This window comes from Paroedura picta, chromosome 11, assembly GCF_049243985.1.
Source record: "Paroedura picta isolate Pp20150507F chromosome 11, Ppicta_v3.0, whole genome shotgun sequence".
Lineage (NCBI taxonomy): Eukaryota > Metazoa > Chordata > Lepidosauria > Squamata > Gekkonidae > Paroedura > Paroedura picta.
Genome location: NC_135379.1, coordinates 9,622,499 through 9,636,400, shown reverse-complemented (window position 1 = coordinate 9,636,400; position 13,902 = coordinate 9,622,499). Strand labels below are relative to the sequence as shown.

At 48.7% G+C, this 13,902-nt stretch overlaps 1 protein-coding gene across 3 annotated transcripts in view; it reads right to left on the bottom strand.

Annotated features, from left to right (window-relative positions):
- The window catches only part of PFKP (phosphofructokinase, platelet), a 58,635-nt gene extending 45,082 nt beyond the window's left edge, over window positions 1-13,553 (bottom strand). For 2 of the 3 annotated variants that reach the window (XM_077303877.1, XM_077303875.1), the window contains exons 1-2: window positions 9,646-9,968; window positions 246-319 (exon numbers count right to left, since the gene is read on the bottom strand). In XM_077303877.1, coding sequence (XP_077159992.1) covers window positions 246-319; window positions 9,646-9,727 — 156 coding nt within the window. In that variant the 5' untranslated portion in view covers window positions 9,728-9,968. Of the gene's footprint in view, window positions 1-245; window positions 320-9,645; window positions 9,969-12,311; window positions 12,394-13,430 lie in introns of those variants that run through there. The other variant, XM_077303876.1, reaches the window with a different exon arrangement.
- Window positions 13,554-13,902: the final 349 nt, after the last annotated feature.

The following is a 13,902-nucleotide window of genomic DNA, read 5'->3' as shown; positions in this document are numbered from 1 at the left end:
TAAAGGGAAGGCACCACTCAGGGGAAAGGGGAGAAGGAAGAGCTACTTTTTCACTCATCTGTGCACTGTCTCTTCCCTTACTATCTCTTACAGATCCCCATGTTGACAGCAATAACCCCTGCTTTATCTTCGGATCGCCTCCTGTCAATATGAGGACGGCTCTCTTTCATTCTCTTGCAGGGCCCTTAAATTGCAAACGACTAAAACAGCCAGTGAAGCATAAACAAGCAACCATGAATACCAACCTCATAGATAAAATACACTTTTGCTTCAACGTAGAGCCCCATACGCACTACGGCACGGACTGCTGCGTTCATACCTGGAAGGAGAAATCACAGAAAAGCTATTATTCGTACCCAATTTCAACCTGAAGTGCCTTTCGCAATGCTATCTGAGTGAACAACATCTTAGGTTAGGGATGCAGAAGGACAGTGGATACAGGAACAGCATACTTTGCTAGAATGATGGCGTTCCCTCCATCAGTGCATTCTTCAGTGGATATTAAGCTGTGTGCATTGGTGCATTTTGTTTCCATGCGGGCTTGCTGAGCCTGTATGCAGCCTCCCGAGGCAGTTCAGGAGGCCTGGCTGTGTTTGAACGGATAAACCCAGCTGAGAGAGCCCAACGGCACACCAGCACAAAGAGACAGCCACATGACTCGGGCTGCGTGATGCTAGTAGGGATGAAGAGTGGACTTGGGTCATGTTGTCCTAGGTTCAAATCTGTATCCAGCCATAAAACTCACTCAGTCCCTGCCTCTCCTTCTGAACAAGGTACTAGCCTCAGATGCTACTGGCTCCTCCCACAGGCCCACAAGAACATGCTCTTCCCTTAGGCAAAAGTGCCATGCCTGAAAACTGGTCCGCACTAGCAGTTCTTAGGCATGAGCCTCCTTGGCAGGAGACGTAGCAGAACACAGATTTCAGCCCCACCCTGCCTCTTTCTCCACATACTGGGAAAGATATCTGACTGAGGCTGTGAGTCAGAAGAGGGGGACTCCCGCTTTGGGGGTTTCAGAAACACGGGAATCCCCCTCCACAAACAGCCGCTTCTGCAGTGATCCTCACTTCCGTGGACGTCACACACACACACACACATACACAGGAACCAGAAAGAACACCCCGATGTGTTGGCATCACCCAGAAGTGGAGTAGGGTCGTCGAGGAGTGACACTCTTGGTTTTGGGGCAAAACTCTATGGTTTGAAGCTGATCTTACCATAGAGTTTTCCCAAAAGCCAGAGTGTCACCCCCCCCCCCCAACATGCAGAAGTCACTTCCGGGTGATGTCAGTATGTTGGACACTCTTCTAGGTTCTGGTACGTATTGGGAAGAACTCCTGGAGAGCATCTCCCCTCCCCCACTGTCAGCATGGCGACACCTGGCAACCCTAAATAGGCACCACTTGCCTAGGTTGATCAAGTCTGATGTCATGCAGCTCGATAGGGTCATATCCCTCACCCTGGTGCATAAATAGCACCTCTAAGTAGCAAGGAGAGGGAAAACTCTGTCTAATCGTTGTGTTTTGAAAAACCAGAAAAGGCAATCTGGCAAAACAGGAGAACTTGAGCTAGAGATATTAGCTCTTGGTAAGGGGGGGGGGGAATTCTGGCTAAGGATAGCACCAGAAATTGGGTCACTGACTCATGAGACATCTAGGTTCAGGCCATTTGGTTTTGGAACTTACCACATGTGGTGATCATGACCCCGGAAAAAGTCAATCTGTCATTACATCTGAAAGGATCACCAGCCAGTTTACAGCTAATATCTATTCTTACCGAGTCCTCTTTCAGATTCTTTTACTAATATCATTTGAAGCTGAAGTTAGGACATTCCTTCAGCTGCAGCGGGCATGTGCAGCAGTGTCTTTCTTCTGGCCTGAAGTGATTCCAGATTCGGTAGTTGTGGGGAAATGCCCTCCACCGTCCGTTAAAATGGTTGGGAATGGCTACCTCAGTGGCTGAAAGCCTGGTTCTATAAGAACAGAGGCCTCTGGGTTCATCTTTGATCAAACACATGGACAGAAGAATGTCTAGACGTGTCCATAATATGCCAAATTGCATGGATAATATATGGTGGACGCCTTGTCTAATTCATGGACAAATGCACAGACTGGGTAGAAATTGTATCTGTTCAGAAGAAAAAAAAACAGAGAGGAGATACAGCTCAAAGAGATATTAACCCATTTCACCAAATCCAGTCCTGATCTCTCCCACCCAGATCTAACCTGATGTTCCTCATCTCTCCTCATAGGGTAACACTGCCCTGTTCTACTACTCCACATCTACAACTCCTGCCTTATTTCCTCTTCCCTACCAATCTAAAAATTAGAGGCAACTCATATTACAGAAGCTCAAATGGTCCATTAGCCCTCAATTTCTACCATTAACCAAGGTCCATTCTGCACACATTGGATAATGGACTTTCACTGAGCTTTTGCAGCTGTATATTCCTGGGTGAAACAGGAAAATCTACTTCCCATGTGCATCAAAAGTGCATTATCCAGCATATGCCTAATTGGCCCTTGAAGGTCAGGCAAGAGCCAAAAAAGAAAGGAACTTATCCTCATGTAATAAAGCAACATGACTCATCCTACCATTTCTTAAGTGTCTTCAAAAACAGTTACCGGTATTTATTGATTAAATGAAACCTTCCCTTAATCAAAGCCACTTTATACGCTATTCAAAATATATCACCATCCGAAAATGTAATTCTCACTTGCTTTTTCAAGTTTCCTGCAGCTATGATAAGCCTGTAAGTCATTGGGAAAGCTGATTAACTTGGCTCTCTCGATAGGAAATTCAAAATCCACCTTCAGAATAGTGTCCTAATTGCACGGCACTTGGCCTGCTATTTCTTCTATAATAAGCTTTCTTCCTAATCACGGAAAGGACAAGGGAACAGCCGAGTTAATAGGGCTACCTCTTCCCTCCTCTGCATCTCTGCTGCATTCATGAACATCAGCTACAGCTTGGGATCTCTGCACGCTAACATAGAGGTTTCAGATCGGATCTTGGGGTCATCTCTTAAATCTGCTTCTATTTTTTGCCTATTGTCTTGGAGCAATATTGTTAGTTGCTAAGGCTCAAGCCAACCCCAGTGTTTTCTACAATGGGATACAGCCGCGGAGGGAGGGGGAGATAGTGCATTTGCACTTTTATAGAGTGCATTTCTGTTTTGATGAGTGCGTATTTCTCTGTACCATCATGCTGGGGTCACAATAAAGAGCTGAAAGGAACTCAGTGTCTTCCACGGATCTAATACTAACAACCTAGCTAGCTGTTGTCTGCAGTTATTCTCCTGTTCCTCAACTGTTCTGGAGGGTAGCTGGCAGGAAGTGTGCTCAAAAAACAGGAACTTTCTATCCTACCTTAGCAGAAATATACATTTTCTCTGATGCCCCCTGGCAAGACACCCTGCTCAATAATGCACACTGCAGATCTTGCATATTTCAATACATGCGTGAAGCTATCTCAACAAGAACCATTAAACTGTGGATCGTGTGCACCCTCATTGCTACACATATGACATTGGGGCATTCACTTCAACCTCACAAAAGGGTAAGAAGATAGCAGGAATTAGGCAAATCGCACAGAGTTTCTGGTACTCCTGAACAGCTTAGTTCAAAAGTCTATGTCATTTCCGGGTTGGGTGGTTTGTTTAAGTGTTTGAATTCCAAAACAAAACCTTATTGTTGGCCGGAGTTCATAATAATTGTACTCCATGGACATCTGGAGAGCCACAGTTTAGCCACCCCTGCTCTTTCCAACAGCTGCTTAAAGCTGACAAATTCTGACTAGCCTCTAAAAATGCACAGTCAGAGACGGGAATCATACAACAGGGCCAATGACAGGCCATGCTAAGTAAAAACTTTCGTTATTGCTGGTTTCTTCAGTGCTGTAATGGGAACGCAGATCGTATCGACACGAATATAATTATAGTACCAGTTCTGACAAATGGATGTTCTCAACCGGTAATACTGCTCAACCCCAGATGCACACCACCGCACGGTTACAGAGAGAAGTTAAAAAGAGTAGGTTTGAAGGTTAAAGTGTTTTGCTCACCCCTATACAAAAGCAGTACAATAAACTGACATTTTTCTTTTATAGTTGACCTTTGCCACCTATGTCAGAAGGCCTCAAATAGGACTGTAGCCCCAGGCTTCTCCCCAGGCTAGTAATACCTACCAGGTGGTGAAATACTTGCCCTTTCTTCACCTTCCAAAGTAGGGTTGCCAGCTCTGGCCAGAAATTACCTGGAGATTTGGGGATGGGATCTAGAGTTGTCAGAGGGCGATGGGTATGCAGTTTTCAGGAATAGGGGGGAATACCCAAAATTAATACAATGTATTTACGTCACCTGGAAGAAAGGTGCACACATCAGGGACGTCAGGGGAGATGGAACACTCTGGTTTTGGAGCACAGATTCAATGGTAGAATTAGCTTTTACCCAGAGAGAGTTGCTCAAAAACCAGAACCTTGACCCCTGACATTCTCAATGGGCCTACATCACTTCTGGATCACATAGGCACGTCATGTTAATTTCCAGCATTCTTCCCTTTTGGGGGGGGAGAATTGGGGGAGAGTTGTGGCCTGAAAGCAGGGGGCTCCTGCCCCAAACCAGGGGGTCTGGTAACCTTAGTGGAGCCTGAGGAGGGAGGGGCTTGATTTCAGTGAGGCATAATGCCATATGGTGGACTTTCCAAAGTGGCCACTTTCTCTAGGTGAACTGATCTCCGTAGTTTGGAGATAACCCTTAATTCTGGTTGATCCTCAAGTCCCACCTACATACAGCCAGCTGGGTGACCTTGGGATCGCCACAGCCCTGATAAAGCTTTTCTGACCGAGCTCTCTCCCTCACAGGGTGTCTGTTGTGGGGAGAGGAAAAGGAAGGTGAATGCAAGCCACTTTGAGACTCCTTCAGGTAGAGAAAAGCGGCATATAAGAACCAGAAATATCAGGGCTTTCTCAGCCTCACCAGTGACTGCCAGTGACTGCGATGCTCTCTGTAGATTTTACAGGGCGCCGGGGTGTTGAGTTACAAGTTGATTAAAGTGCAGTCATCCCATGAATTAATTTCTCTCCACCATTCTGGAACACAACTCGGACATTAATAATGGAATCGCTCAGAAACCAGCAAGGCTTGCAACCTCCCCACAACTGAATGATAGATTCTAACAAGTGGCGGGCCTGGGCAGATTCAAGCAGGGGCTCTACTCCCCCCTTCCCTCCTGTCCCACCTACTCAGCCACCTAAGTTTTGTTTCTCTCTGCCCCTCTCATTCCCTCCCTCAGCTTTTCCTTTTTCATTCTTCATCCCTCCAGCTCTCCCTTCCCTTCCTCCTATCTTACATATATTTGGTTGGGGTTGCTAAACATATTAAAAATGGCTGCCTAGATTTCAAAACATACACTTATGACCTCTCAGTGATTTGGTTTTCCCCCCCTAACCTGAAGTATTTTTTAACATTTTTTTCAAAACCTGGATGCTTCTAACCCTGGTCCCATTTTGTGGAGTTTTTTTATCTACACGATATGGCCTGTTTCCACAATTAAGTGGCACTCTTGGCTTAAAGAAGCAGATACTAGTCTATGATTTGGGTTTCTTCATAACTCCCAAAGTATTTTTATTTAAGGGTTTTTGTTTTGGTTTGTTTTTGCAAACCTGAATTATTCTAGACTTAGAAGGAAGGAATTTCCCCCCCTCCCATCTCTCCCTGGTCCACTGTATGATGTTTTTATTCACACTATATGGCCCATTTCAGGATTAGGCAAATGCACAAGGGACCTGTCACACTCATGTAGGGAAATCTCTCTCCCACACCCAGACTTGCTTGCCAGTTAGTCATTCAGCAGGAAGATTTCACCAGTTGCTCAATGTGATACACCTGGTCAACTACAGCTCTCAACTCAAAACAGTTCAAAGTATTATCAATGGCTTACAAGCTCTACTGATAATGACAGTGCTCTGTCCCTGGGGGGGAAACCCTTTCTTGCACACAGAACATGGACTCCAGGACCAGAACATGGACACCAATACCTGAGCTTGCAGTCAACACAGATCAAGAGTAGACTGGAAAAGGAAGTTGCTGAATTGCAAGTGATTACAACATTCAGAACAATGGAATCCCCAGGACTTAACAGGGATACTGGTTTCTCATCTCAGTACATGCGCTAACCTAATTCAGTCCTTCCATCTGTATTTCTACCAATCCCCCAAATATCCACTTTTGGTTATTTGGAATAATAGATTAGATTAAGCTTGTTATTCCTGTTTAGTCCTTGAATCTGTTAAACATCTTCATTTTGTTTTATGCTTATAGTTATACATATGGACTGGTAACTTCTATTTCATTGCACCTGAAGAAGTGTGCATACACACAAAAGTTTCTACTTTGAATAAATATCTGTTGGTCTTCAATGTGCCATGGATTCAAACTGTGTTTTGATTTAATGAGTCACTGAAATCCAAACCTCAAGCTGGTTGTGCAATGGTAAAAATATAGATATATAGGGTGCAGCAGGTGGTTTTCACAAGTTACACTTTAATTGGTTACAGCACTTCTGAAAGTTAGTTGGAACACTTCTGCTTCCAGTCCCTGGACAACTATGTTCGCATAAAGCCATCCACAGCCTCTCGTAAACCAAAAGAATAGATATATTTCCTCCAAAAGATGTGTGCTTTGATCTCGAGGGGGCCAGAAAAACCAGATCTAAAGTGGAGTTTGATGCCAGCATTCTCCTTCCTCTAGCCTTTTCTTGTTTCAGCCTGGAATGATTCTTCAATATTCCCAATATTAGTCAGGGCACACTTGCCCCACGTGGTCTCAATGACCTTGAAAGAGCATGACTCATAGGTGCCCACAGCACGCCTGTTCCCAGAATGCTTGCGCACCACGTATTCGATTCATAGGCTGCCTGCGGTTCTGTTTCCAGGCATTTTCATAAAGCCAGACCCCCCCCCCCCGCCCCTTTCCTCTTCCCTGAGAGATTCTCTTAATCTTCCTGCGGATAAAAGAAACATTCAAACCCTTTAGGCTGGCTTCTCTCTCTCTCTCTCTTTTTTTTTTTCCTCCTTTGCTTCTGCCAGAAAACAAAACACTGTCCAGAGAAAGGGTTTGGCTACAGTCCCAGGCCTCACCTTCCTCCCTTCTGCTTGTTAACATGCTACAGTTGTCACTGGGCTCTTGATGGGGCCACCTTAAAACTTTCCCATTTAGAACCGCAGCCTCCGATAAGCAAGCCTAAGTGGAAGAGGTAGAAAAATTGCAGCACAGTAGGGATGTTTTTCCCTCGTACGGACAGCTGCTGCTTTGGTTATATAAGCAGGAGTCGTGCAGGAACGAGTGCCAGGATTCACCCTACGGCCCGTTTCTCCGTTTGGAGAGAACGTCACCAAGACTACAGGGAGGTTTCACAACAGGAGTGGAACAGCTTGATCCATCTACACCTCTGCGCAGCATTCAGTCCCGCTGGGGCACCCACTACCCGGTAAAGGTGCAGAGCCAGTGCAGCTTTATTGCCAGGGGTTAAGAAGACCCAGGTTGGACCCCACACTTGCACCAAGGAAGCACACCAAGCGACCCTGGCCCAGTCTCTCCATCTGGCCTACCTCAAAGGGTTGTTGTGAGGTCAACGGGAGAATGAGGCAAACCACTCTGGGTCCCCATTGGGAAGTAAGCCGGGGCACAAAATAATTCATTTAAAAAACAACCCCACAGGAGTAGTCAACCTGTGGTCCTCCAGATGTCCATGGACTAAAATTCCCATGAGCCCCTGCCAGCCTTTGCCAGCAGGGGCTCATGGGAATTGTGGTCCATGAACATCTGGAGGACCACAGGTTGACTACCCCTGCCCTAAGAGACCCAAGTTTGCGCCTTGTCTGGAAAGCCCCATCCTTAACCATCTCAGCGGGCGCACAGGCTAGTTTTCCTCCGCTACCTCCCAGGAGCCCTCCCCAGCCATGACGCACAGCGGCCCGAACCGCAGCGACTCGCGGAGAATCACGTACGCCCTAGGAGGCGGGGCCACGGAGATGGGGGCGGAGCCTAGGGGAACCATGGTTGCGGGCAAAGGCGGAGGCGGCGCTCCACTGCGCGCCTCCAAGGGGGGGGGGTCCAGCGTCCGGCTTCTGTGTGCAGGCGCGCCTCTCAAGGAGGCCGGCCGCGTCTCCTCGCTGCCCACGCCTGGCGCCGCGCCACGCTTCTTCGTCGCCTGCCTGCCTGCCTGCCCTCATCACCCCGCTGCCGATTTCAGCAGCGCCCACCGGGAGAGGCGGCCGGGAGACCCCGAACCTGCAGGGCGGCCAAAGTGAGGCTCTCCAGATGGCCCAGGACTACAGTTCCCACGAGGCCCTGTGAGCGTGTGCCGGCAGGGCCTTATGGGGATTGTAGTTCACGGACAGTCTGGCTTCAGACCCAAGTCGCCCCAGCTGGGGCAAAGGAAGGCTGAGAAGCAAAATAAGGCGTCGCGAGGTTGCCTGCGTGCCAAGCACGCTCCCCCCGCATTGCTCTGCTGGCATAGTCAAGACGCCTTTGCCACCCGACAAAGGGAGGGCGAGGGCCGGGGTGGGTAGCGGTAACGAGCGTGGGACTCAGGTTCGAATCCCGCTGGTTCGATGGAAACTTGCTGGGTGACCTTGGATCGGCCCCCCATTCTCAGGACGGAAGTGATCTAAGCCCGCTTTGGGTCTCCACCGAACAGGAAGGCGGAGGATGCAATAAATTATTAGATGCAATATTCTCTCGGGGCATCAACTCACTTTCTTGGGTGGGTGAGAAACCCAAATGCATCTTTAAGAGGCCGCGAGAATTCGGGGTTGGTTTGTCTTTTAAACTCTTGGACATCTTCGGACACCTTTTCTGTTCACCTGCGGCTTCCACGTATGTTAAGTGGGTTCTTCTCATTTGCAGGCGCCAAGCCCAGCTAATTAATCTCCTTGTAAGGGCGAGTTGGCTTCTCTTTTGCCCGCGCCGCCTTGTCCCCGCCAGGCTTTCCGGGGTTGCCTTAAGCAAACAGCAGCTTCCTGGAGTCGGGTTTCGTTTCTGTTCGGCGACCGTTAGCCCTCGATGGGCGCTTGGGCCATCTCCCCCTCGGGAATGTCCCCCGAGGAAGGGAAAGGGCCGGCGATCGCGGGCGAAGACGGATGCCAGGCCCGTTCCCAGGCAGCCCGGCCAGGCTCGGTCGGTCACACGCCTGGGAATGTGCAGGGCGGAGGGAGCGCTCCGCAGCCAGCCAGCCAGCCAGCGGCCAAGCACGTTTGCAGCTCCGATGCTGGCCGAGCCAGAAATCCCCGAGGGAGCGTCCCCCACCCTACCCCATCCCACCCCGCTTTCCTTTCCCTTGGCACCGTTCTCCAGCGAGGCCGTCCGTACCTCGCCCCCTGCGCTTACATCCCCCCCAAAAAGAGCCCCCCTATTCCTGTCCACCCCCAAAAGGTAACTGAGCCCCGCCCCCGACGTCTTCCCGCCGCTGCCTCCTGTCTCCCCTCTTTGCCCATCCCTTCGCACGCCGCCTCCCGCCCTCTTCTCCAGCGCACGATTCGCACCCGCCACCCGTTCCCGCGTCCACGGCCTCCTCCACCGATCGCGCCCTCCGATGCGGCGTGCCCCCCCCCCCTCCTCCGACCCAGTCCCCTTAGCGGGCTTACCTTGCGCATCGCCGCCGCTGGTGAGCACGCCGATGGCTTTCCCTACCCCGGACAGGTTCTCGAAGAACTTCTTCTCCGGCATGTTGTAGCGCGTGAAGCGGTGCTCGCGGTAGGCGATCGCCTCCTCCTTGGCCGACGAAGAGCGCCGGCTCCCGGACGGCGGCTGCACCGGCGGGGAGCCCTTGGCGGCAGGAGGGCTCCGCGCTGGGGGGCGACAAGGGCAGAGGCAGCGACAGCGACAAGGCCACCCGTCCGCCCGCAAGATGCTCCGGCCGCCGCTTCCTTCCCGCTGACAGCCCGACGCCTGCCGGCCGAGCAGGCTCCTTAGGCCCGCCTCTCCCCGGCGTCTGCTCTGAGCGGCAGCCCGAAAGAGCCAATGGGAACGGGCAGGCCTTGCGGGTGGCCGGGAGGGATGCTCAGCCCGCAGGTGGGAAGATGGGGGGGGGGAGGGGGTGATGCACGCTGGCATAGAAGGAAACCCCGCCGGGTTGGATGGGGTTAAGTGGGCACGTTTGCAGGTGGAAGGGGATCGGGGCCTTCTCCCTCCCCTCTCCCCCCCAGGTACCAGATGAAGTGAAACTATTAGAGGAAAGGTGGATTCTGGTGGAAGGTCGTCCATTGCAGTCCAGTGGCACTTTTAAGACCAGCACAGATTTATTCAAGGCGTGTGCCTGCACATGAAAGCTCATCCCCGGAATAAACCTTCGTTGTTTTTAAAGGTGCCATTGGATTCAGATTTGGGGGAGAAACCAGCTAGTTTCTTGGCAGAATTTTGGTAAGAGGCATTTATTTTTATCTGGTGTCTTTAAAACATTCAAGGTTGCCTGCTGTGGGTTGGGAAATACCTGGAGCTGGGAGGGATGGAGCCAGAGGACAGTGGGGTTAGGGGAAGGGAGGGGCTTCAGTGGGGTATAATGTCCAAAGCATCCGTTTTCTCCAGGTGAACTGTTCCGTGTCACCTGGAGATCAGTTGCAATGCCCGCAGAGCTCCATTCCCCACCTGGAGGTTGGTATCCCTATCTTAAAGGCATCTTTACATCTTAATGAAGACCCCCAAGATCAGAGTCCGAAAGGAAATGGCAGTTAGCATCAGTCATCCCTAGTTTGCACACAGCCATTGAATTGGAGCCAGTCTGGATGTGCCTGCAGCCCTTGGTCTAATAAGGTCTAATAAGGTTCCACAACAGAGCTCCATGGAATTGAATAGAATTGCAATTAGCTGGGGAAGGGGGACAGCTTGGTCGATTTGAGATGGAGAAATTAGCAACTGGAGAATTTGTCAACTCCAAGTTGTTCTTTGAAGGAGGGAAGAGGGCAGTTCCTATTGGCCAGAGGACAGGACCTGCAATAATGGGTTTTAATTGTGTATAGAATGGTATCAAGGAAAAAAAATGCATAGAGTAGTTCAGCAGTGGAGCGAGCTTCCTAAGGAGGTGCTGAGCTCCCCCTCACTGGCGGTCTTCAAGCAGAGGCTGATCCTGCATTGAACAGGGGGTTGGACTGAATGGCCTGGATGACCCCTTCCATCTCTGTAAATCTATGAGATTTTCATGTCCGGGAGCTAAATGTTATCTCCTCCTAGTTGCTGCCCATCAAGCCAACATTTCTCTGTCATTGCCTTGTTTTACAATGTTTGCATGAGGGGGGCCACTGCAGAAGAGGCCCCCCTCATAATCACCTCTTAAAAGATGTGCTAATAGTTCTGCCTGAAGTTTTCCAAGGCGGGAATTACTGTAGCTAGGGCACTGATTTGTAGGCTGTCGTTTGCAGTTGGCCAATTAGTTTCCAATGACAAAATGTAATTCTGTCAATTACTCATATCTGTGACTCAAGGAGCAGCACTAGATCCAGAAGCATCTACATATTATGCATGCAAGTCTTCAGAGGTATGGCTGTCTCATCCAGAATAGGCGTTCATCACCTCTTTGATCAATTCCCGCTATAACCATTTATTTTAGGCGTAGGTTGTTCTGAACTCTGCCCTGGGATAGCCCAATCTGGCCCAGCCTGCACTATCTAACAGGAGCAGTATACTTTTGAACTTCCGCTATCAGATAGAGAGTGCATAATAATTTCTCAGTTAATCAGGTTATAGGCAACGGCTCCTGTGCTAAACAGGAAATGTGCAAAATCCCTTCTGTTACTCTCAGGCAAGTACCGATTCAGGAAGATGTTCCCTAAAAGGAATGATTACTGTGAATCTAGTGTTGCCATTTTACTTACAATCGTAGTACAATTTTTTTAGATATCTTTTGGTGATCTGGCAGCAAAGATGTTTATCGCTTAAAAAAAGAAACACCTGTGCTGCCTGTAATGTGCTATGGCATTATTTCTCTGGAAAAGCCATGATGAATTAATTATTCCACTACATAGCTAACAATTGATGGTAAGATATTGATGTAGGGGAGGGGGAATGCCAAAAACACACTCCTGTTCGTTTGAGGCCAAACAACACTTGGCATGGGAGATCATAGAATCATAGAGTTAGAAGGGGCCATACAGGCCATCTAGTCCAACCCCCTGCTCTACGCAGGATCAGCCCTAAGATGATCTGTGATCTAATGTCCCAAATTCTGGCTTCAAAACAAAGGGATGCCTGGAGGGATTTAAATGTATCACACACACAGACACACACGACCAAAGAGCAGGGAGAAAAGTGTACATACCTGGTGGTTTGGAATTCATATTTCACACAAAGACTGGCAGTGTGTTACTCAATGTGTGGGTACTCTTACACCATGTGCATATCTTAAAAGGAATAATAGACACGTTAGACATGATGGTCTATATTTCTCAGTCTGCTCAACTTAATGAAGATGCATTCTCAGTCAAGCAGTCATTAGGGCTCACTGAAATGACTCTGCTCTCCAAACCCTGCCCACTCCTACCTCCGTACATCCAGGTATTTCCCAACCTGAAATAGGCAGTTGCAGGAATGCGACTTTGCTCCATTTGCCTTTTGTGCTCTGGTCCAGTTTAACACTGGAGCCTCACCTCTCTGCCTGAGGGCCAAACTTAGGGTTACTAGATCTGGGTGTGGAAGGACCTTCACAGGGGATGGTGCCATAGAGTTCCCCAGGAGATCTACTGTAATAGTGGGAGGTCCCCAGCCCCCGCCTGGAGGTTGGCAACCCCAGCCAATGTTCATGGAATATACAAGTCCGCCATGGAGACTTACAGCTAGAGATATAGCATTTGAATTGGACCTGGAAAGAAAAATTATTCTTCCTTTTCCCCAACTTTGGGGGTTCTGAAAACATTTTTTTTACCTTATGCTTTCCTGGACTATCGATTTCTCCTACTTTAACATGAACCCTGCCTCTCCTAACATTGCTGTTTTTATTATTGCCAAGGGGCGACATACAAACGCTATTCTATGCTTATTTCATATAATAATATATAAGAATAATAATTTCTTTTGCCGAGTTAATTTGAAGCCCTCCATTGGGGTTTCTAAATACCATCCCACCTTCGTTCAAACAAAGTCTCCATCAAGTTTGTTCCTTTTGTAAACCGAGATTATTCTATACATTCTCTTTAAAGAGGACGGTTTTTCTCCTTCCTATATCCATCATTTCTCCTTCCGTACATCCCTGCAGGCCCTTTTATATCTCTAATGAGTCCCTGCTCATTGAATTTAGGCACCTCATCTATCATTTTCTTCCTGCCTGTCGAATTTGCTTCTCCTTTTGTGGTGAAGGGAGAAGGGAGGCATGATTCTTAAAATTTCATTCAAGGGCCTCTGGTTCACCATACTACTTTCCCTAGTATACGTCCTCCATCACCTTCAGGAATAAGTTTTGAGGGCCAGCCTGCAAACTGTCTTCTTTCTCACAACGTCAGTGACGATTGTGAACAATGTTCCCTTCAGTGTATCTGACCAACTGTCACTTCCAACTGTAACAAACAGCCGGAGGAGTCAACTCCTTCCCTGCCCCCCCCCTCCATTGGGCCTTCTAAGTAATATTCCACCTTTGTATAAGCAAAGTATCAGATCCCTTTCTTTCTTTTTTTTTTTTTGCTTTTGCAGCGGGAGGAGGACAAACTGGACATTTTTTATCCTTTGACTGCCTCTGGCCTAAATGGAAGAATTACTGAATGGCATATATAAAGACTATATTCTAGCTTTTGTTGTTAGGTGCGAAGTCGTGTCCGACCCATCGCGACCCCATGGCCAATGATCCTCCAGGCCTTCCTGTCCTCTACCATTCCCCGGAGTCCATTGAAGTTTGCACCGACTGCTTCAGTGACTCCATC